The sequence below is a fragment of the Gopherus flavomarginatus genome, chromosome 9 (genome assembly GCF_025201925.1).
Source record: "Gopherus flavomarginatus isolate rGopFla2 chromosome 9, rGopFla2.mat.asm, whole genome shotgun sequence".
NCBI lineage: Eukaryota > Metazoa > Chordata > Testudines > Testudinidae > Gopherus > Gopherus flavomarginatus.
Window position 1 is genome coordinate 74,261,386 of NC_066625.1, and position 21,180 is coordinate 74,282,565.

At 40.8% G+C, this 21,180-nt stretch overlaps 1 protein-coding gene across 2 annotated transcripts in view; it reads right to left on the bottom strand.

The window, feature by feature from the left end:
- The window catches only part of HOMER2 (homer scaffold protein 2), a 116,381-nt gene that overhangs the window by 21,504 nt on the left and 73,697 nt on the right, over positions 1-21,180 (bottom strand). For both annotated transcript variants that reach the window (XM_050966661.1, XM_050966662.1), the window contains exons 3-6: positions 20,908-21,039; positions 12,313-12,405; positions 6,119-6,258; positions 751-907 (exon numbers count right to left, since the gene is read on the bottom strand). In XM_050966661.1, the coding sequence (XP_050822618.1) occupies positions 751-907; positions 6,119-6,258; positions 12,313-12,405; positions 20,908-21,039 (522 nt within the window). The remainder of the gene's footprint in view (positions 1-750; positions 908-6,118; positions 6,259-12,312; positions 12,406-20,907; positions 21,040-21,180) is intronic.

Here is a 21,180-nt window from a genome sequence, read left to right on the forward strand (position 1 = left end):
TAACTTATGAGAAGAGTACACTATGGCAATCATCTTCATTGGAGTTCTCTTTCCTCGCATCCTATCCAACAGCACGGACAGACAGTATTATAGCTCCACCAACCAGCGAGCATGGAATCTTGGGTGATATGCAAATCCCAGCCCACCTACTGGCTCCCAGTTCTTTGCCTCCTGCATGCTGGAAGCAAGGAGAAGTAGCCATCTCAGTCTCCTCTACTCCATTCTTCCTCTCTTTCTGCTTTCTAGCACAAGAAAATACAACGAAGCAGCAGAGAAGCCAGGATAGACAGAGAAGAACAACACATGAATACAAAAGATGCCGCTGCCGCCTCTGTTCTGCCTAGGCTAAGAAAAGAGGAGCATCAGAAAAGGTTTAGAAAGAACCATATTAAGGATTTTTAAAGCTTAATAATATTACAATAAATATATATTTCAAAATGATAATTCAAAAAGAGTTTGGGTCTGGATTTTATAACTTCATTTTTTGCTTCTGACCCTAAGTACTGCTGCTGACTGCTCTCCTCTGCTTTGTTCAGTGCTTGGCTGCAGAGTCCTCAGTAGCTTTTGATTAGTATTTGGACAACCTAGTACTGCTGTTTATGTTTGTAAATATCATACAGCATGGGCTGTCTGTGAGGACACTGGCTTGGGGCAAGGATAAATAGGAGAGGAGTCCCCAACCCAGGGTTCTCTGGCATTTCAAATGGTGCTCTGGGGTTCATTTTATTCCATCTAACCCACTCATGTTACCTTGTTCCTGAGTTGATCATTCTCTTCCTTGCATTCTGAAAACTGTTTTTTCCAGTGCTCTACACTGGCAGCAGATTCTTGGAGTGCAGAGGTCAGCCTGGCATTGCTCTCCCTCAGAGTCTGCAGTTCTGTTTCCCATTTCTTTACACTGGAAGAACTGAAAACAACAGGCTAGAGTTAGATTCACTAATGCTTTATTTCCATTTAGTACTCTGAGAACACCTGATTGCAACAATGGGTGGCAAGCTGAATTAGATACAGTATCCTAGTGGAATGATCACTGTCAAAGAATATTGGACCTGTTCAAGTGTATATGATCACTTATCTCTAATGAACAGTCCACAGACAATACAAGCTACTACACCTAGCATAATAGATGCTCTATTAATTCAAGTAGGAGGAGCTTGTGCTTTTGGAATCAAAAGTACTATTGTCAGTGCCAGATGTGAGGTTTAGTTTAGATGTGTGGTGTTTGCAATCATGGATTTTTACAGCATTCTTTACTTCCTGTCCTAAGCTGTACTGAATTGTAGCTGTGAATTGTTAAACAGTGGCTGCATTTCAGGTGGTACCTACACATAGTGTACATATCAGTTTATAAAGCATGTTGGGATCTTTCAGGATGAAAGATAATACTATAGTATTTTATATAGTAAGTCAAGAAAAATATATACACTCTGTAGGTAAAATACTTTCACTTCTTTTGTTTGATTTTAAATATCTATATAGCTATAAAATATTACTGTTGAAGAACTAAACGACCCCGGACCTTCCAAGTTCCTGAAGTAAAGGGGGAGTGATGTGCCTTTTAAAGAGGTGAGGGACAATGGATGGAGGAAACTGAAAGCTCCTAGTATCTCAGTTACTAGCCTGTAGAAGTGACTACAGCCACTAGGAATAAAAAAGTTATCCCATTAAAAATTAAAAGGAGGGTTGAAGTACTTCACCTATTAGGAATGGTCTCGATAATACTTAGTCCTGCCATGAGTGCAGGGGACTGGACTAAATAACCTCTCAGGATCCCTTCCAGTTCTATGATTCATACACACTGTATGCAACCTTGAATAGCAACAATCCTACTCAACTTATTCATAAATAAGAACATAAGAACGGCCGTACTGGATTAGACCAAAGGTCCATCTAGCCCAGTATCTGTCTACCGACAGTGGCCAATGCGAGGTGCCCCAGATGGAGTGAAGCTAACAGGCAATGATCAAGTGATCTCTCTCCTGCCATCCATCTCCATCCTCTGATGAACAGAGGCTAGGGACACCATTCTTTACCCATCCTGTCTAATAGCCATTAATGTACTTAACCACCATGAATTTATACAGTTCTCTTTTAAACACTGTTATAGTCCTAAATTATCTGGAGATAGGGGTAAACAGTGAGGTAGCAAAGTCTGCAGATGATACTAAACTGCTCAAGATAGTTAAGATCAAAGCAGACCGTGAAGAACTTCAAAAAGATCTCACAAAACTAAGTGATCGGGCAACGAAGTGGCAAATTAAATTTAATGTGATAAATGTAAAGTAATGCACATTGGAAACAATAACCCCAACTATATATATATATATATATATATATATATATATATATATAATATGATTGGGGGCTAATTTAGCTACAACTAATAAGGAAAGAGATCTTGAAGTCATCGTGGACAGTTCTCTGAAGACGTCCACGCAGTGTGCAGCAGTCAAAAAAAGCAAACAGGATGTTAGGAATAATTAAAAAAGGGATAGAGAATAAGATGGAGAATATCTTATTGCCCTTGTATAAATCCATGGTACGCCCACATCTTGAATATTGCATACAGATGTGGTCTCCTCATCTCAAAAAAGATATACTGGCATTAGAAAAAGTTCAGAGAAGGGCAACTAAAATGATTAGGAGTTTGGAACGGGTCCAATATGAGGAGAGATTAAAGAGGCTAGGACTTTTCAGCTTGGAAAAGAGGAGACTAAGGGGGGATATGATAGAGATATATAAAATAATGAATGGTGTGGAGAAAGTGAATAAGGAAAAGTTATTTACTTGTTCCCATAATATAAGAACTAGGGGCCACCAAATGAAATTAATGGGCAGCAGGTTTAAAACAAATAAAAAGGAAGTTCTTCACACAGTGCACAGTCAACCTGTTGAACATCTTGCCTGAGGCGGCTGTGAACATTAGGACTATAACAGTGTTTAAAAGAGAACTGGATAAATTTATGGAGGTTAAGTACATTAATGGCTATTAGCCAGGATGGGTAAGGAATGGTGTCCCTAGACTCTGTTTGTCAGAGGGTGGAGATGGATAGCAGGAGAGAGATCACTTGATCATTACCTGTTAGGTTCACTCCCTCTGGTGCTCCGGCATTGGCCACTGTCAGTAGACAGGATACTAGGCTGAATGGACCTTTGATCTGACCCAGTACGGCCATTCTTATGTTCCTATATAACCTTTGAATTGCTTATCGAAGAGGTCAGCAACCTTCAGCAAGCAGCCCATGAGGGTAATCCACTGGCAGGCCGCGAGATATTTTGTTTAAGTTGACCATCCACAAGCATGGCCCACCACACCTCCCAGTGGCCGTTTGCCATTCCTGGCCAATGGGAGCTGCGGGAAGTGGCAGCAGACGGTCAACATAAACAAAATGTCTCGTGGCCCGCCAGCAGATTACCCTGATAGGACATGTGCTGAAGGTTACTGACCCCTGGCTTAATGTATCATATGGTTTGTATTGCCTCATTTTTTTTAAAACTTTTAAAAAAGCAGCGTGTGACCCTGATATTTTTTTCCTTTTCACTCATGGGCAGATGTGGCAAATAAGTTCCAAGAAGAGAATTACGGCATATTAATGTCACTGCTTAGAATGTTACAACTTTTTATTTTACTATGGCTACAAATTACAGTGATTTGCCTTTTCAAATAATTTATTAAATCAAATGGTACAAAATGTGATCAAGGCACATAGGGCACATTTTTAAAGTGGTGCACAAAGTTTTTTAGAAAGCTACATAAAGTTAAATTTTTTTCATGAATTTTTTATGATGAACCGATCTCTTTTGTGATTTTACATACCCTCATCTGTTTTCACAGATAAAGTACACCCACTAAAACTAAAAGAAGAGAAAATTGGCTTCACACAATATCAGCAGTAATTGCTCCCCTATGGCCTAAATGTTATTTGCATTCTTAAATGTTATCTGCATCGCCACGTTGATGGTTGGCAATGTGATCTGGTATCACTAGCATAAAAGAATTTACCTCATCATGCACCAAATCAGAAAGAAAGTGTTAAATCTCCCAATTTGACAAAAGAAGTACCTACTAAAGGCAGCTCATTCAATCATCTAACACGTGGTTTTAAATTGATGCAATAACATTTGAATAATTTCTGCTAATACTATTAGCCTAGATATTATAAGCTATGACTATTTAATATTCAGTGGTCTAAACTGTATAAGCAAACCTTTGATGATTTATTAATGTAAAAGAAAAAATATATACATTTTAAGCCTTTAAAGAGGAGACATTTTAGCAGTATATCAAAACTCCTCCTAATCTGTCAGCAATTTAAAGTTCACGTGAAAAAAAGCTTTTTTTTTTTTTTTTTTTTTAGGAACACAAGTAAATTCGAAATGAATGAAGAATTTTGAGAGCCGTTCACTCTGGTACATGTATGCCCCTGTGATGGGGCACCTGCCCCACACTGGGCTCTAAAAGGTTCATAAAGCCCTAGGAAGGCTGCGCAGGAGGCAGTCAATCAGAGAAGGGCTGATGGGAGCAGCCAAGCAGGGCCAAGCAGGACCATATAAAAAGGGAGCTATAGGGCAGAAAAGGGCAGTTCTCTGCTGGGAGCCCAGGGAAGAAGGACTGTGTCTCTGTAGGGCTGAGAGACCTGTCAGTACCCTGGACAGAGCAGTGCTTCTAGCAGGGACCAGAGGAGCGAGAGACATCTTCTGTCTGGTTGCTGGGGTTTTTAGTCTGAGGCCCTGAGGAAAGAGCAAAGAAGATGCTGGGACCACAAGGAAGTGGCCAGACAAGTCACTGTAGTAGTCACTAAGGGAAGTGGCTGAACAGCAGACTGCAGGTCCCCGGTGGGCTGTGTCACTGAAGAGGACACCACAGTCCTTGGAGAGATGTTGGTCCTTGTCATAAACAGATGGTTACGGGTTAATGCCTCTTACTTGTAAAGGGTTAAAAAGTTCACCTAGCCTAGCTAACACCTGACCAGAGGAACCAATGGGGGAACAAGATGTTTCAAAAGGAAGGAGGGAAGTTTTTCCTTTGTTGAGAGTTTCAGTTTCAGCCAGAGTAAAAAAGATCAAGGAACCAGCCTCTTATCAGAGTAGTAAGTTTTAGAAAGGGACAAAATAGGTTTATGTTTATTTTCTTTGTAACTTGTCTTGGTATCATTAAGGGAATCATCAAAAATTGGGTATTTGGGTATTTTTTCTTTGTGTAACTAAATTTATGCCCAGGGGAACATCCTCTATGTTTTGAATCTGTTGTCTGTGAGAGTAACTGGTATGCTAATCTCTCCCAGAGGGTTCTCTTTCACCTTTCTTTTCTTTAATTAAAAGTCTTCTTTTCTTAATACCTGATTGATTTTTTCCTTGGTTTTTTTTTTTTGATCCAAAGGGATTGGATCTGGACTCACCAGGGATTGGTGGGGGGAAAGAAGGAAGGGTTAATTAATTTCTCCTTGTTTTAAGAGCCAAGGGGTTTGGATCTGTGTTCACCAGGGAAGTGGTGAAGTCCCTCAAGGCAACCCAGGGAGGGGAAAGTTTTGGGGGGACAGGGAGTGCTCCAGACACTGAAATTCTGGATGGTAGCAGTGTTACCAGATCTAAGCTTGTAATTAAGCTTAGAAGTGTCCATGCAGGTCCCCACATCTGCACCCTAAAGTTCAGAGTGGGGAAGGAACCTTGACAGTCCTAGAGCAGGAGTGACGGCAGTGAGGCACCACCCAAAGAGGGCACACTAACATGCAGACCTAATTCCCATGACAGCCAACAGGAGGTGCCAGACTGGTGAGTGAACCCTGTTACACCCTCTTATTGCTATAGGAATAACCCACGACTATATGTGCTATGCTTAAATAGGACATCGATTATTTTTATTTCCATTTACAATAACGTGGGTAATAGGCAAGCAACAACACAGATCCCACTACTACTTTTTTTTATCGTCTTCCAATTTTTTTTATACAAGTTGTTACTGTATCTACCTTGGTGTTTCCCTTTTAACAAGTATAGTAATTATTAGGTGAGATAGCTGTTTCCTTATTGAGCCATCCCTGGATATGTATATGTAACCACTCCCGAAGAGTTCCTGCACAGTTCATTCAGTACAATTTAGATACAACAAGAGATTCACCTTTGGGCTAGAGCAATTTTCAGTTTGTCATTCTCACTTTTCAGATGTGCATCAGCAGAGTCACCATGAGATGCCCTCTCATCATCTGTTCCATTTATGCTGGATGCCCGAGTAAAAGATGGCGTTTCACGTCCAGATTCCTGCAGCACAATTCACAGATTAATGTTAACATACAATTGTGGAAATATAGGGCTAGAAGGGACCTCGAGCGTTTATCAAGTCCAGGCCCCTGTGCTGAGGCAGGACCACATAAACACAGACCATCCCTCACAGGTGTTTGTCCAACCTGTTCTTAAAAATTTGCAATGATGGGGATTCCACAATCTCCTTGGAAGCCTATTCCAGATCTTAACTACCCTTATAGTCAGAAAGTTTGTCCTAGTAACTAACCTAAGTCTCCCTCGCTATAGAGTATGCCCATTACTTCTTGTCTTACTTTTAGTGGACACGGAGAACAATTGATCTCTGAGTCTATCCTCTTTATAACAGCCCTTAACATATCTGAAGACTCATCATACTCCTCTTTAATCTTCTTTTTCAAGAGTAAGCATGCCCAGTGTGACCCAGAAATCTCTTGGTGCCAACTGGCAGAGGGTACAAGGATGTTTATAGAGTTTTACCAGGATCCCTTGTGGCAGATGTATGTATATTAAATTTACCAGAAGGTGGCATGTGAGGTATATACCAAGAACCAAGAGCCCACGGGTCGTCATAATACTTGTGAAATGTATGTGTGCATAATATTTAAGGAATTATGTACAGGTACAGAAAATTTTCATCGTAAGGTATGTGAGTTAAAGCATGTCACCAGAAGGTGATAAACAAGTTTCTGTCATGTAGGAGGGGAAAAACATGCTTATCTCTCTCTGGCTGCTCATGTGTCTATTCTGTATTGTCCGCTTTGCAGCGGAGGCCTATTTGCATTACTGAGTCTGATGCTAAGCAGAAGATTGCAGATTCAACAAGAGAGGAAAGCTGCAGGAAAAAACAAAAAAAGCGTGAGGATATTCCATTTACAAGTAAAGACAATGGATGTTTGGGGCATAACTGGGGGTACTGAGGTACAGTCCGGATCCTTCATGAAGGAGACAAAACTGTTAGCATGTTCTGCCTTGTGAAAGGAAGATCATGGCCAACCTGGCTGGAAAATATTGCAAAGACTTTGGATGAGCTAAATTTAATTAGACGGAACAGTAACTTGGTAGTCAAGTCTAAGATTTAAAATGCACGTTATGATTTAATTTTACATGCAACTATTTGTTTCCAATAGTTTACTTGCTACTTCTCAAATCTCTGTACTTCGTTAAGTAAATTCTTACTAGTTTTCACTATAAACATTATTTAAATGCTGTGTGTCAAATCGAGTGGTGATCTGAAGGGAGGCTAGTAAGCTGGTGTGGACTACTTCGTTGGGAGCAGAAAATCTGAATAATAGACCAGCCTCTGGTCACTCTAGGGGGACTCTCAGAGAGCTATAGGATTAGAGTGTGCCTAACTGGAAGAGAGGGAGCAGGGCCTGTGTTGCCCATGGCCCCTGGAGTTGGAGAGCTGACCCCAGCAGGCACAGACATGCCTGCTTCACGCTAAGGGCAGGTAGTAATGAGGAGCTTTGCAATCCTGGGATCCCTCGGGGAAGCGTGACTCAGTTTTTTAAAAACTCTTCCTCATACATCAGGCTCTCTAACCCATTTATTATTTTTGTTGCTCTCCTTTGGACTCTCTCCAATTTATCCACATCCTTCCTGAAGTGCGGTGCCCAGAACAACACACCGCACTCAAGCTGCGGCCTCACCAGTGTCGAGTCAAGTGGGACAATTACCTCCCAGGTCTTACAAATGATACTCCTGTTAATGTACCCTAGAATATTAGCCTTTTTTGCAACTGCATCACAGTTTTGACTCATTCAATTCGTGACCTACTGTAACCCCCAGAATTCTTTTTAACCGCACTACCACCTAGTCAGTTATTCCTCATTTTGAAGTTGTGCATTTAATTTTTCCTTCCCAACTGTAGTAGTTGTCACTTCTCTTTACTGAATTTCATCTTGTTGATTTTATACACATTCTTCAATTTGTCAAGGTCATTTTCAGTTCTAGTCCCATCCTCCAAAGTGCTTGCATCCCCTCTAGGCTTGATGTCATCTGCAAATTTTAGAAGCATACTCTCCACTCCATTATCCACGTAACTGATGAAAATACTGAATAGTACCAGACCCAGTGGGAACCCACTAGAAATGCCCTCCCAGTTTGACAGCAAACTTCTGATAACTACCTCTGAGTATGGTCTTTCAACCAGCTGTGCACCTTACACTAATTTTATCTAGACCACATTTCCCTAGTTTGCTTATGAGAATGTCTAAAGCCTTAAAAAAATAAAGATAAACAACATCTACTTCTTCCCCCTATCTACTAGGCCAGTAACCCTGTCAAAGGAGGAAATTAGGTGGTTTGGCATGATTAGTTCTTGAAAAATCCATGCTGGCTATTCCTTATAACTCTATTATCCCTCTGGGTACTTACAAACTGATTGTTTCATAATTGGTTTCAGTATCTTTCCAGGTATCGAAGGTAGGATGACTGGTGTATAATTGTCCCCCCCACAGCATCTGTGTTTCCCTTTTTAAACATATGCCTACTTCCCTACCCCTCAAAAATATCAGTCACTGAAAGCATTTACTTTTGTGACATAACATCCTAGGTATGTGACACAAAATGCAATGGCAGATTGCCTGGCATGGCTTATTTGAGGTAATGCTATTGTCTGGGATGCCACTGTTTGTGACCCAGATAAAGAAGTAAAAAAGTTTCTCTTCTTGTCAATCAAAATGGAGTCCTAGCTTTATCTTCACATTGACTTTATCGGTACAAGTAAATATAGGCATCATAAGAGGTCACATTATATACCATATCATGTTATATATTTGCACTAAGCAAGAACATTTCTGATTCCCTTTAAGTAATGACAGATAGCTTCCTACCTGAGCCTAGTGATACCATCAGTGTGCACAAGTAGTCATTGGGACTGGTGAGTAGTGACCCTGACATCTGTGCTATTTGTCACCTTGTCCCATGTCAAGTCAGTGAGACCAGGAAATAAAAACCAGTCTCTTACCAGCTCTCACATGCATCACATCTTTATAGCATACTCGACTATACACATTGTAACAGTAGAGGTAATAATTAAAAAAGAACATTTAAAACACAGAACAGTAATAACTATCACAATGAAGTGCCCTGGGGGCAAAAAGCGGTCTCTTTTCAAAGAGAAAAAATATAATGATGATTTATAAAATTGTAGTTTGCAAAGTTTTCCAGAAGAATATTTTTAAATCAGTTTAAGCTACTGGAGCAAAGAAACACTACTGGAAGTTGTGAAGTACAAACTTTCCTACTCCCAAGAGACTGACATCACCCACTTTTTAGCAGTCGTCAGTTAGCTTCCTTTGCTCTACATTAGACTCAATGGCCACGGTTTTTTTTGTTTTTATTTTTTAAAAGCATCTAATGTCAGGCTTCTAAGTCTGGTTTAGGGACCTAAACAAGGGGATTGATTTTCAGAAGAAATGAACACTAAGCAGTTCTCTCCGATGTCATAAAGGCTCTTCTGATTGTGCAGTTGAAGCAATCACTAAATAGTCGTTATTCTAACTTTCCTCCAAAGCAACGCTTTCATGCAAAACACAATGAATGAGTTTTCATTAAACAAGTATTAATTCTTAGCTAGCTGTAGACTTCCTGGAATTTTAATGAATTATTGTAAGGGACTGTAACAAAGCTTGTGATAAAACTTGATTTCATCATATTCTAACAAAAACAATTAACAGTGGGTACAGTGGCATCTTTCTAAACTAAACTGCCCCAGAGGAGGAGCACTTGTGGCACCTTAGAGACTAACAAATTTATTTGCGCATAAGCTTTTGTGGGCTAAAACCCACTTCATCAGATGCATAGAGTGGAAAATACATTAGGTGTGTGTGTATATATATATACACACACATACACACCCCATGAAAAGATGGGTGTTGCCATACTAACTCTAACAAGACAAATCAATTAAGGTGGGCTATTATCAGCAGGAGAAAAAAACCTCTCATAGTGATAATCAGGATGGCCCATTTCAAACAGTTGACAAGAAGGCAGGAGTGAAAGTAGAAATAGGGACTTACCGGTACGGGGCTGGGGTGGGGCTGGCTCTGGCCCCTGGAAGGGGCAGGGCCTCGGGCAGAAGGGGCGGGGATGGGATGGTCAGAGCCAGCCCCAGACTGCCCTGTACCAGTAAGTGCCCTCCCCCTCCCCCGCCAGGGTAGCAGCGGCAGCTGGGGGCTCCAGCAGCAGTTTAAAGGGCCCAGGGCTCAGCTGCTGCTATGGCTCTGGCCCTTTAAACCGCTGCCAGAGCCCCTGGCTGCTGCTGCTTCCCCAGAGGCTCTGGCAGCAGGGCTCTGGGGGCTATTCAAAGAGCCCAGGGCTCCCCTGCCTCTACTGCCCCGGGCCCTTTAAATAGCCAGAGCCCTGGGGTAGCAGCAGCAGCTGGGAGCTCCAGCAGCAGTTTAAAGGGCCAGGGCCGCAGAGGCAGTGGGAGCCCCGGGCCCTTTAAATAGCGCCCGGAGCCCCACCGCTACTCCAGGGCTCTGGGGGCTAGTTAAATGGCCCAGGACCCCCCTGCTTCTACTGGCCCATTAAATAGCCCCCAGAGCCCTGGGGCTCCCAAGGCTATTTAAAGGGCCCAGGGCAGTAGAGGCATCAGGAGCCACAGTCCTTTAAATAACTCTGGGAGCCCCGCTGCCGCTACCCCAGGGTTCCAGCAGCAGGGCTATGGCGGCAATTTAAAGGGACTGGGGCTCCAGCTGCCGCTGGGATCCCAAGCCCTTTAAATTGCTGTCTGGGGAAGCCAGGCCGCCTTGGTACAGTGCACTGGCTCTTGCTGATATGCTGTACAGGGGCGTACTGGCTTACTTTCACCTCTACAAGAAGGTGTGAGTAACAGAAGGGGGGAAAATTAGCATGGGGAAATAGTTTTTAGTTTGTGTAATGACCCATCCACTCCTACTCTTTATTCAAGCCTAATTTAATGGTGTCCAGTTTGCAAATTGACATACAGACCTAAAGTCACAATTCTTCAACAAAAAACTTCAAGAACAGACTCCAATGAGAAACTGTGGAACTGGAATTAATTTGCAAACTGGACACCATTAAATTAGGCTTGAATAAAGACTGGGAGTGGATGAGTCATTACACAAACTAAAAACTATTTCCCCATGCTAATTTTCCCCACTGTTACTCACACCTTCTTGTCAACTGTTTGAAATGAGCCATCTTGATCATCACTACAAAATATTTTTTTCTCCTGCTGATAATAGTCCACCTTAATTGATTATTCTCATTATAGTTGGTATGGCAACACACATTTTTTTCATATTCTCTGTGTGTATATATATCTTCCTACAGTATTTTCCACTGCATTCATCCGATGAAGTGGGTTTTAGCCCACGAAAGCTTATGCTCAAATAAATTTGTTAGTCTCTAAGGTGCCACAAGTACTCCTCGTTCTTTTTGCTGATACAGACTAACACAGCTACCACTCAAACTTGTCCCCGATACATGTACCCCATAGACATACATTATAAACTTCCTTTCCACCAGTCACCATGAGTAAAGGGTGGCAAAGCCTTAGCTGTAGACAAACTATTGTCACCCAACATCTATGAATCACTTGGATAATGAAATATATGAGAACTCAGACAACGTTAGCTACATGACATTGTACAAACTTATCTCTAACACAGTCCCAACTACACACAAAAATGGGTTGGGCAACTGGCACAAGCGTTACAACAGATTCCATTTATTTATTGCTGAAATACTGCAGTGAGGCAAGGTCCTCAGTGACCACTACAATGAAGAACTATATCAAAGAATATATAGATGACCTTGTTATTTTTAAAAATTATTATAACTCAGTAACTTCCTGAAAAGACTACTATATTTAAATGAGAAAGAGAAGGAGAGAGCGCACACAAGAAAAAGAATTCCTCCAGCAATGTTAACGACCAGTAGTTAACAATGATATTTAACCATCTTCTTTGCTGACACTTTAAACTAGCTGCCAGATGCAGGTATATTCCACTGTTGAATCTAGTCTCAAATCATTTTTCCTCCATATGCGTGTCTATATAACATTACAGAAAAGTGACTTACTTGGGAATGATTGCTAGAGGTCTCAATTTTCTCTTGAGATCTGTCTCTTGCTAGTTTGGCAGCTTCTTTTACATCCTGGAATTTCTCTGCAAACTGCCGAATACATGAAGGATATTTATTAAAATCATTTAGGACACATTAATTGTTCAGGATAGTATCTTTATATGGTTTCTTTGTAGTCCACAAAACCCCATGACCATACAATCGCTTATGGGCATTTTTAAATTTTAGATATGAAACATTAAGTGTGTGCTTGATTTGAATTAGAAACAGATTCCCTTACAAGGGATGGCAGTCACTGTTTTGAAAACAGGGCAATATCTCCATAGTTTCTTTAGAAATTACTAATAAAAGTCTGGGGGGAAAAGTGAATGTGTTTTTTTTAAATGTTCATCATCTATTAAAGTTTGAGGATAAAAGATGTAGGTTTAGATTAAGGGTTATCAAATGTCTTTTGTTCTGAAGGGAAAGGCAATTGAAGGAAAGAATATAAATGAGCTTGAGACACATTTGGGGGATTGAGGACAGGGTGTCATAAAGGAACAGGAAGGTGAAATTAAGGTAACCCCTGCGAATGTGGGAGCAAATGGCCTCTCTCTTAAAAGTTTCATCATCTTTTGGCTGATAAAAATAAAGATATTAGACAATGTTTGAAGACATAAAAGCTTTGGATGTTTCTGTTCACATAACATCTTAATTCAAATCCTCAGGGAAAAATGCAGTAAAGGTTCTATAGTTAAATCTAAAGATGGGATTTTCAAAACCAAGTTCCAGTAGGCTTTGTTCTTCTGAATTACCTTGGTGCTTTTGAAAGGCCCATCCTAAAGCCTTATAAATAAAAGGCCTCATTCTGCTCTTTTGGTCTTATATGCAAACCCCAATCATTAACACAACCATTTAATTTTGTGGGCCCTGCCCCAAAAAACACAGTTGCAAGAGGTGGGGAAGGGAGGCATTTAAATAAAAAGTCTTCAGTATGAGGGAGGGTGTCTGTAACACTTTGACTGTGTCTTTCACTTCTACCAAAGGCAGTTCACACTTACATGAATTTATTGTGGAAAAATTTCTAATATTGGAAAGGGAAGACAACATGACACCTGCTCAACGGTAAGCCATATTTCCTTCCAGACAGGTATATTTCCCTCCCTAAATAGCATCCAAGATATAGAAGCCACATTTTATTACTTCAGTGTAGCTCATTCTCCTTCCTTCCAATATTGATTTTTTTTAAATCATCTGAATAGATCAATTTATTAAGCACCTCTCCACTGAAACAACTGGGCATGGCAAAGCGATGGTTGAGAATATATATAATGGAAAAAAACAGTAAATAACTAAAACACACAAACATTCAAATGTGATAAAAACTACACTTACACTAAAATCCAGGAACAGAAGGGAAATTATATGCGAGAAAGGGACAAGGGAAGCGTTAGCAGGGAGGAAAAGGGTTGTCACTATAAAAATATATCTTGAAAAGAAAGCTGTTTAAAGGATGGGAGGGATGGACTGAGAGGGATTACAAGGAGGGAGTACCAAAGGGAAAACTCAGTCATCTGTGAAGTACAATGGTGAAATCCCTAAAAAACGGTGTCAAAACAAAAAGTACCCCTCAGGAAGAAGGTTAAAAGAGGCACAAATATGGCCACAGACTACACCCCTAATAAAACCACATGATTGAACTCTTCAAAATTATATCAAGTCTATCCAAAGGCATTACAATGGTTAACATTCAGCACTTTTATCACACATTCCATCCAAAGATCTCAAAGTTCTTGCACACATTCATGAATTCAGTCACATGACAACTCTATCAGGGGGAGAAGTATTGTCACCACAAATTTACAAGGATGGTAGCTGAAGCAGAGAGAGAGATGATTTGTTCAAGACCACACAGAGATTTGATATATGCTTCAGCAGCTGACACATTTACTGTGAGGTTCTTACACCTTTCTCGGGTAGTGTCCATTGTCAGAGACAAGATACTGAACTATCCTGAACAACATTACATTACATATACACATTCTATTTTATTTATTTATATACACACACACGGAGATTACTGCTAGAACATTGGAAGATCATTAGTTTTATCAATTACCATAATTCAGCTCTTACGCAAGCCTAGAAAAAACTGCATCAGTAGTTAACACATTATATAAAACACACACACACAGTGGAAATTACCATTAAACATATGTCATCGTAGGATTCCATTGGATGGGCACGCATGTGCTTAAAGCCAAGGGGAATTTCAGATATAATATAGAAAGAGTTGTGAATATGATCTGTGAAGGTACATATGAAAATACTGAACTACAGAGTCCAGCCACGTTCAAGTGGAGTTGCATATGAAAAGAGTTTACTATTTGACGGAACACACAGGTAGTATATATATGATTCGACTACATCTGTAGACCTATAAAACTCACTGAATACAACTGCACTATGTTTTGTCCTTGAGTTATGAAACCCCGACCTTTCTAGGTAAAATACATTTTATGTTGCGGCTGTTGTTAGACCAAAACATCTATAACAAGATTATTTCTAGCACATTGTGTCAAAAATAAGCTCCAGACTTGGGTATCTTTAAGTCAGCATACAGTTAATATTGTTGTATTGAGCCACTCTCTTACAATAAATCTGTATCAAAATTCCTATGAGTCTAAGTGCACTAGAAAGAGAGATGAAAAACTGGAAAAAAGTAATCTTTCAAAATTGATTTCTGAAACTATCCTCATAATGGACACAGATGACCACTCTGAAAAATAATGCGTGCTGTGAAGAGAACATTTTCCACAGTTCCATATAAAAACATGTGTGAATATATGAAACACCCTCGCCCCATTCTTTAAAATATATTCAACAATGATCTCAGTCTAGTTGTGTGATTTTTAGTCAAGGCTAAAGTTTACTAATAAATTTTATTTAAATAAATGTGCTTCTAGCAGCAAAGACCAACAAAGGAATTGTCTGCCAACTTAAAGGGACATCTTCACTTTAAAAACAGTCACATTTCTGAATTATTTTTACCCGCTATTGTGGCTAGAGTTAAAGGTTATTGTAACTGAAATTATAATGAAAAATATTTCTATTTGTTCAGTTTGTTACTTTATGCATTTGTTAGCATTCAGTGCATAAACAGTTTTGCTGTTTCCTCGTTAGAAATGTCTTTTTTCTGCCTAATTTATACCTGTTGGATTCCACTAAACAATCTCTGCTTTTCACTGTTTGATAGGTGCACTTAGCTCTTGTGAGAAATGAAAGACTTACACCTGACTGTTCTTCTAACTATGTAGCCACTGTAGTGGCAGACTAAACTTCTGCACCATTTCCAGTGCCAATTGCTACATCAGCAACAGACAAGACATTTCTGAGGGAGGTTACAGAGTGTCTGTAGAACTTCTGAGGCATTGGTAACGCATGTATACCCAGTTCATTGTCGGCTGCAGAATCACAGGGATCCTATTTTCTGAGAATTGTTAATATATTATGCCCCCTGACCACTGCCCATTGGTATTAAAACCTGTGATCTGGACAGGCCATGAGTCATTAAACCAGCATAACAGCTGGTTGCTTTTAACGTGTACTTTGTAATTAAAATAGTTAATTGTAAGCTTAGCAAGATCCTACTAAATATATTTTAAACAAAGAAATGTAAGTAGTGAGTGAGATTTTCTAGAGGGTGGAGACAATGTTTAGTTATTTAAAATCTTTCAAAAAGTTGCCTCATTCCTCATCTACACGCTTCTTTTCCCCTACTGCCACTGCTGTAGCTATTTCAAATGAACTCTTTTGGGCTGACAAACCTATCCTAAATTAGCAAAGAAAGGGGAGGAGGTAGAAGGTAATCATTGCTGCAGGTTTGAAAGTACATTTCAGAGCCAGCCCCAGCTTCTGCAGCCAGTTATGAATTATACATGACATCTCACAGCACTCCAGCAAACTGTGGGCACAGGCTGCATTAAAAGGAAGGATTTGTAGCTACCAAATCTTGACAAGTGTTTTTGGTCTTGGGCAGGAGTAGCATACAAATGCTATAGTTGGTTATGAATCTCCCCTACTGATATTTAATGGGGAATTGAACATGCTAATAGGTGTCTCATAATATGAATTATTTGAAAGTCACTTGAATCTGCAGATAGTCATCCACAGAAATATGTATTTTCGTAGATGTTACGTTTTACATGTTTAGGTTTTACATTTCTGGTGTTATGTTTTATTCCTCCTAAGTACAAGTTGCGCCAGTGCCAGAGCTATAAAGCAGCTGCCCGCCCGGATCCCCCAACCAGTCTCATTTATATTTAATTGCCAGCTCATTTTGCAGGAAGCTCTTGGAAACTAGGCTGCATGAAATTTGCCATTTATGTTTTGTGAATGAGTTAAGATAATGGCTCACAATTAATGAGTGGCTCATTCTGGCGATTCTCTTTGCTATACCAGTTCAGGCACGCCATGTCACGTCTCTATCATCAAATGGATTGGCAGAGAATTTAGGAGAAACAGCAAAGAATTCAATTAAAAAAGCTCTGGTGGGCAGAAGAAAGCCATTGCTAAAATATCACAACACACCTCACTATGTTTCTTTATGAAGATCATCGGCTTAGAGACTACCAGGCTGAAGGCAAACACCTATTGCCAATAAGCTGCTTAGGCAAACAATTAACCCCGAAGTAGTTACAAGAGAGCTGTATGTCAGGAAACAGGAACTGAAGCAGCCCTACAATAAGAACAAAGTTATGCAGATGGCAAGAATATCAAATTCCAAACAAACTAGCTGGCAACTTACACCAAAGCAACAGTTACACTATCCACCCCAAGCTCATATGACATAATCCATGCCTGGAAACCTCTCTTACAGAAGGAAAGGGCTAGCTCCAGGGTTTTTGCAACCCCAAGTGGAAAAAAAAAAAAAAGGAAGTTGCGATCGCAATCGGTGGCTGCTCCACCACTCCACTTTCTTCTTTGGCAGAAATTTGGTGGCAGGTCCTTCCCTCCGAGAGGGACTGAGGGACCTGCCGCTGAATTGCCGCAAAGAGCCCGATGTGCCGCCCCTTCCCCTTGGTCGCCCCAAGCACCTGCTTGCTCAGCTGGTGTCTGGAGCCGGCCTGCAGAAGGAACAAAAGATGGCTAAACAAAAGCAGAGAACAATGATTCTGTTTTATGACAGCTAACTTAAGTCGGTGGCCACTGATAGGGTTGCCAACTTCTAATTATATAAAACGGAACTCTTGCCCTGCCCCCAGGCCCCGCCCCTGTTCACTCCACACACACACACACACACACACACACACCCGTCGCTCACTCTCTCTCACTCACTTTCACTGGGCTGGGGCAGGAAGTTGAGGTGCAAGAGGGGATGAGGGCTTTGGGTGGGAGTGCAGGCTATGGGGGTGGGAACCTGAAATTAGGGGTCCAGGGTGCAGGAGGAGGTGCGAGCTCTGGCATGCTGGAGGGGGCTGAGGCCTAGGTCAGGGGGCTGGGGTGCAGGAGAGGGTTCAGGGTGCAGGCTCCAGCTGGGCGGTGCTAACCTCAGGCTGCTCCCGGAAGCAGCTGGCTTGACCAGCTCCTAGACAGAGGAGCCGGGGGCTATGTGAGCTTCCCTTGCCCGCAGGTGCCACCTCCGCAGCTACCTTTGACCCTGATTCCCAGCCAATGCGAGCTGCGGAGCTGGCGCTCAGGGCAGAGGCAGTGCTCGGAGCCCCCTGGCCACACCTGTGGCTAGGAGCCAGACAGGCTAGCTGCTTCCGGGAGCCACGCAGAGCCAAGGCAGGCAGGGAGCCTGCTTCAGCCCCGCTGCACCGCCAACTGGACTTTTAGTGGCCCGATCAGCATTACTGACCAGAGCCACCAGGGTCCCTGTTCAACTGGGCATTCTGGTGAAGACCTGGATGCCTGGCAACCCTAGACACTGATCCCTGTCATGTGACAGGTTTATTAAAAACCTTTGTAACTGTGGACTATTGTCAGGAGATTGGGACCACGAAATAAACAGTTTCTTATCAGTGCTCTCCTGTCACCCTTTATGACAAGGTCCACATGCAAAAAAGTGTACATGCAGGGGAGTATGGGCATTTTAACATCTTGCAGCATGTTTCCTCCCACATCTTCCACTTGATATATCTGCTAGTGTCTCTCTCTTGGAAATATAACGCTAGTACTTTGCTGATCCCTTTGCTTACTTGCTTGCTTTGGAGTACCCCATTTTCGTCCTTAAAGTACCGGACAGCTGCTGTGGGACATCTGTTCGAGAGCAGTCTGGTGCATAATATGCCTGACTTGTTCCCCAATTCGTAGAGACTTATTTTTTTTTAATTGTTGTCAGTCCTTCTAATGCTATTTTTACATTCTTAATTTCTCTAAGTCTACACTGTTAGACACATGGCTCCTGCAAAATTTCTTACTCTAACTCTTCCCAGTTTCGCCAATGTCTTTTTTTCCCCTATACCTATGGCATGAGATAGTATGTCTCCTTATCACTGCTTTAAAGGCTTCCCATCTAGTTCCCCAGGTATATCCTGTGAGCTATTGTCCTTAATATAATCATCAATGTGGTTTTCAATTTCACTCACAAAGTTTGTGTCTTTTAACACTATATTACGGAATCTCCAACTTTTCTTCATCCTGAACTGGACTTTATTTTCATGAAGACAGGAACAGGGTCAGAGATACTCCATTCTAATATTAAGGTTTCATGTTGGAAACCTTTTGATATTAAAATTAAATCTATGCTAGTATCTGTTTTCGGCAGTTTCAGAGAAAAAAAAAGTCAAGTCCAAATCTCCATTGTGTCCTGTCCTTTATGTCCTAGTTCCAGCATTTGAGCTCCTTTAGCTGGACCTTGTCTCGTTGGTAGTTTATCCCACATTGTGGTCAGACAGCTATTGAAGTCACCTACCACTATTACCTTTGAATTCTGGATCATTGCAATCACTCCAAAATTATTTCTGAAGAAAGGTATATTCCTTACTTGGTGCATAATTGTTACGTTTGCCCTCTGCACATCCAACAACCACCTCATCTGACTTCTGGATAGGTTTTAAATCCTTTTACATTCCCATTCTACTTAACGCACACACCCCTCTCTTATGGGAGCTGAAAGATATTCCATGGTACACATTCCTTTTAAGATTGATTCTTCTGTTTTGAGGTAAGTTTCCTGAAGCACTGGCGCAGATATGTTCTCCTTTTTTTAAAGCAGGTAATATTTTTTCATTTTACTGGATGGTGTAGTCCTGTAACATTCCAGGAGAACCAGATTGTTACCAGGACACTTTTCTAGTCACCCCAAGAGGAAAAACAATTTTGCATGAACATTTTTGCAAATGTGAAATATTTGCAAAAAATGCAATGGTGTGGAAAATGCATGAACTCAGTAAGACCAATTTAATAAAAATAAGTTAATGTAGAATTCAGTCACCCAACTGACTAAAAGTAAACACGTTACATCCAACAGGCTTTTCCTTTCCCTATAATAGTCAGTCTTTGCTGTTTCAGACCCAAGAAGCAGCTTTTAAAATTTCAACTCTAGTACTTCTCAGACCAAAACATGCAAGAAGACAGAGGGAGATTAATGGAGACTGTTTGGAATGCCCAAGGACATGATATTTGGTTAACTGATAAAACGGTGCCAATAAAGGCTGAGTGTGCATGCTTAAAACATCAACTATGTGTTAGATAAGTACCTTCTTTTATTGTGCAAACATACATTCTGGTTGCTTGACTTGCATTTGCAAAGTATTAATTGAATCACTGCAAGAGCGTATTGTTTACACTACTAGTTATTGATTACCAGATTTGGCTGGACATTTTACAAGCCTTCATTGTAAACAAGCCCTGTTCTGCAGACAAGTGACATGGGGGAGCTAGAACTACAATCCTCAGCCTTCTGTTCCAAAAGCACAGGCCTACACCAGCTGAGATAAAGAACTTTCCTTTATAGTCACTTGTAAAGTCCTCTTAACATCAAAGGGCCAGCCACTATGGGTCAAATTCACTCATCAACACCCAAGCCAGTTCACCGCTACACTACATCCAAGGCCATGTGTCCTTCACAGGAAGGCAATTTTCGATTCTAGATAAGCCTGTTAGTTGGATGTCACTGCTAAAATGATAGAGACATCACTGCAACATCGATGTAGAGCTAAGCATGCATAGGAAGCCTAACTTTGGCATTTTCTGACATTTTAGTGTTTCACTTTGTATCCTTCATGTTCTTTTAATGTAGTTTTTGTATAAAATTAGCGCACAGTCTAGGAAAAGAGATACCAAAAAACTGCTTACACTGTATTTGAGAACATCTAAAAAATTAAGCTTCAAAATCTCATAGCCTTTTGCTTTTATAGAGTGGGATAAGGGATCAAATTAAAACGTATCCTTGTAACAGTGAACTTTGTAACCTTCACTGAGGCTCCATAAGCAACCACTGGATAGTTAAGAGTTTACCAACTTGCATGTAGAGAAGAAGAGACAGTTAACAAGCTGCCAAGAAATTCAGTTTGTGAGACTCCCACCAGATTGGTACTGATAGTGCAGCAGTTCCTTAATTCACAAGAACCACAACTGGTGTTTCAGAAATAAAATGAGCCCAGTTACCTTTGTTAGCTGCTGTTCGGAGGAAAAACCCAAACCAAACACAGTGTTTGCTCTGCTGTCCGCCCACTGACCAAACTTCTGCGATGTTTTCGTAAAGGTCATATTAGGTGTGATTGTGCTGTTTATAATCACCTGTTTTTAAAAAATTTAAAAAATAATTAGATACAAAAGCAACATCTGAAATGCATATTCTAGCAACAACATTATTCAGAAAGATTAGCAGGTTCCCAGTCTAAATTTGGAGTTTGCAATAGGCATGAAGGTTTTTACCAA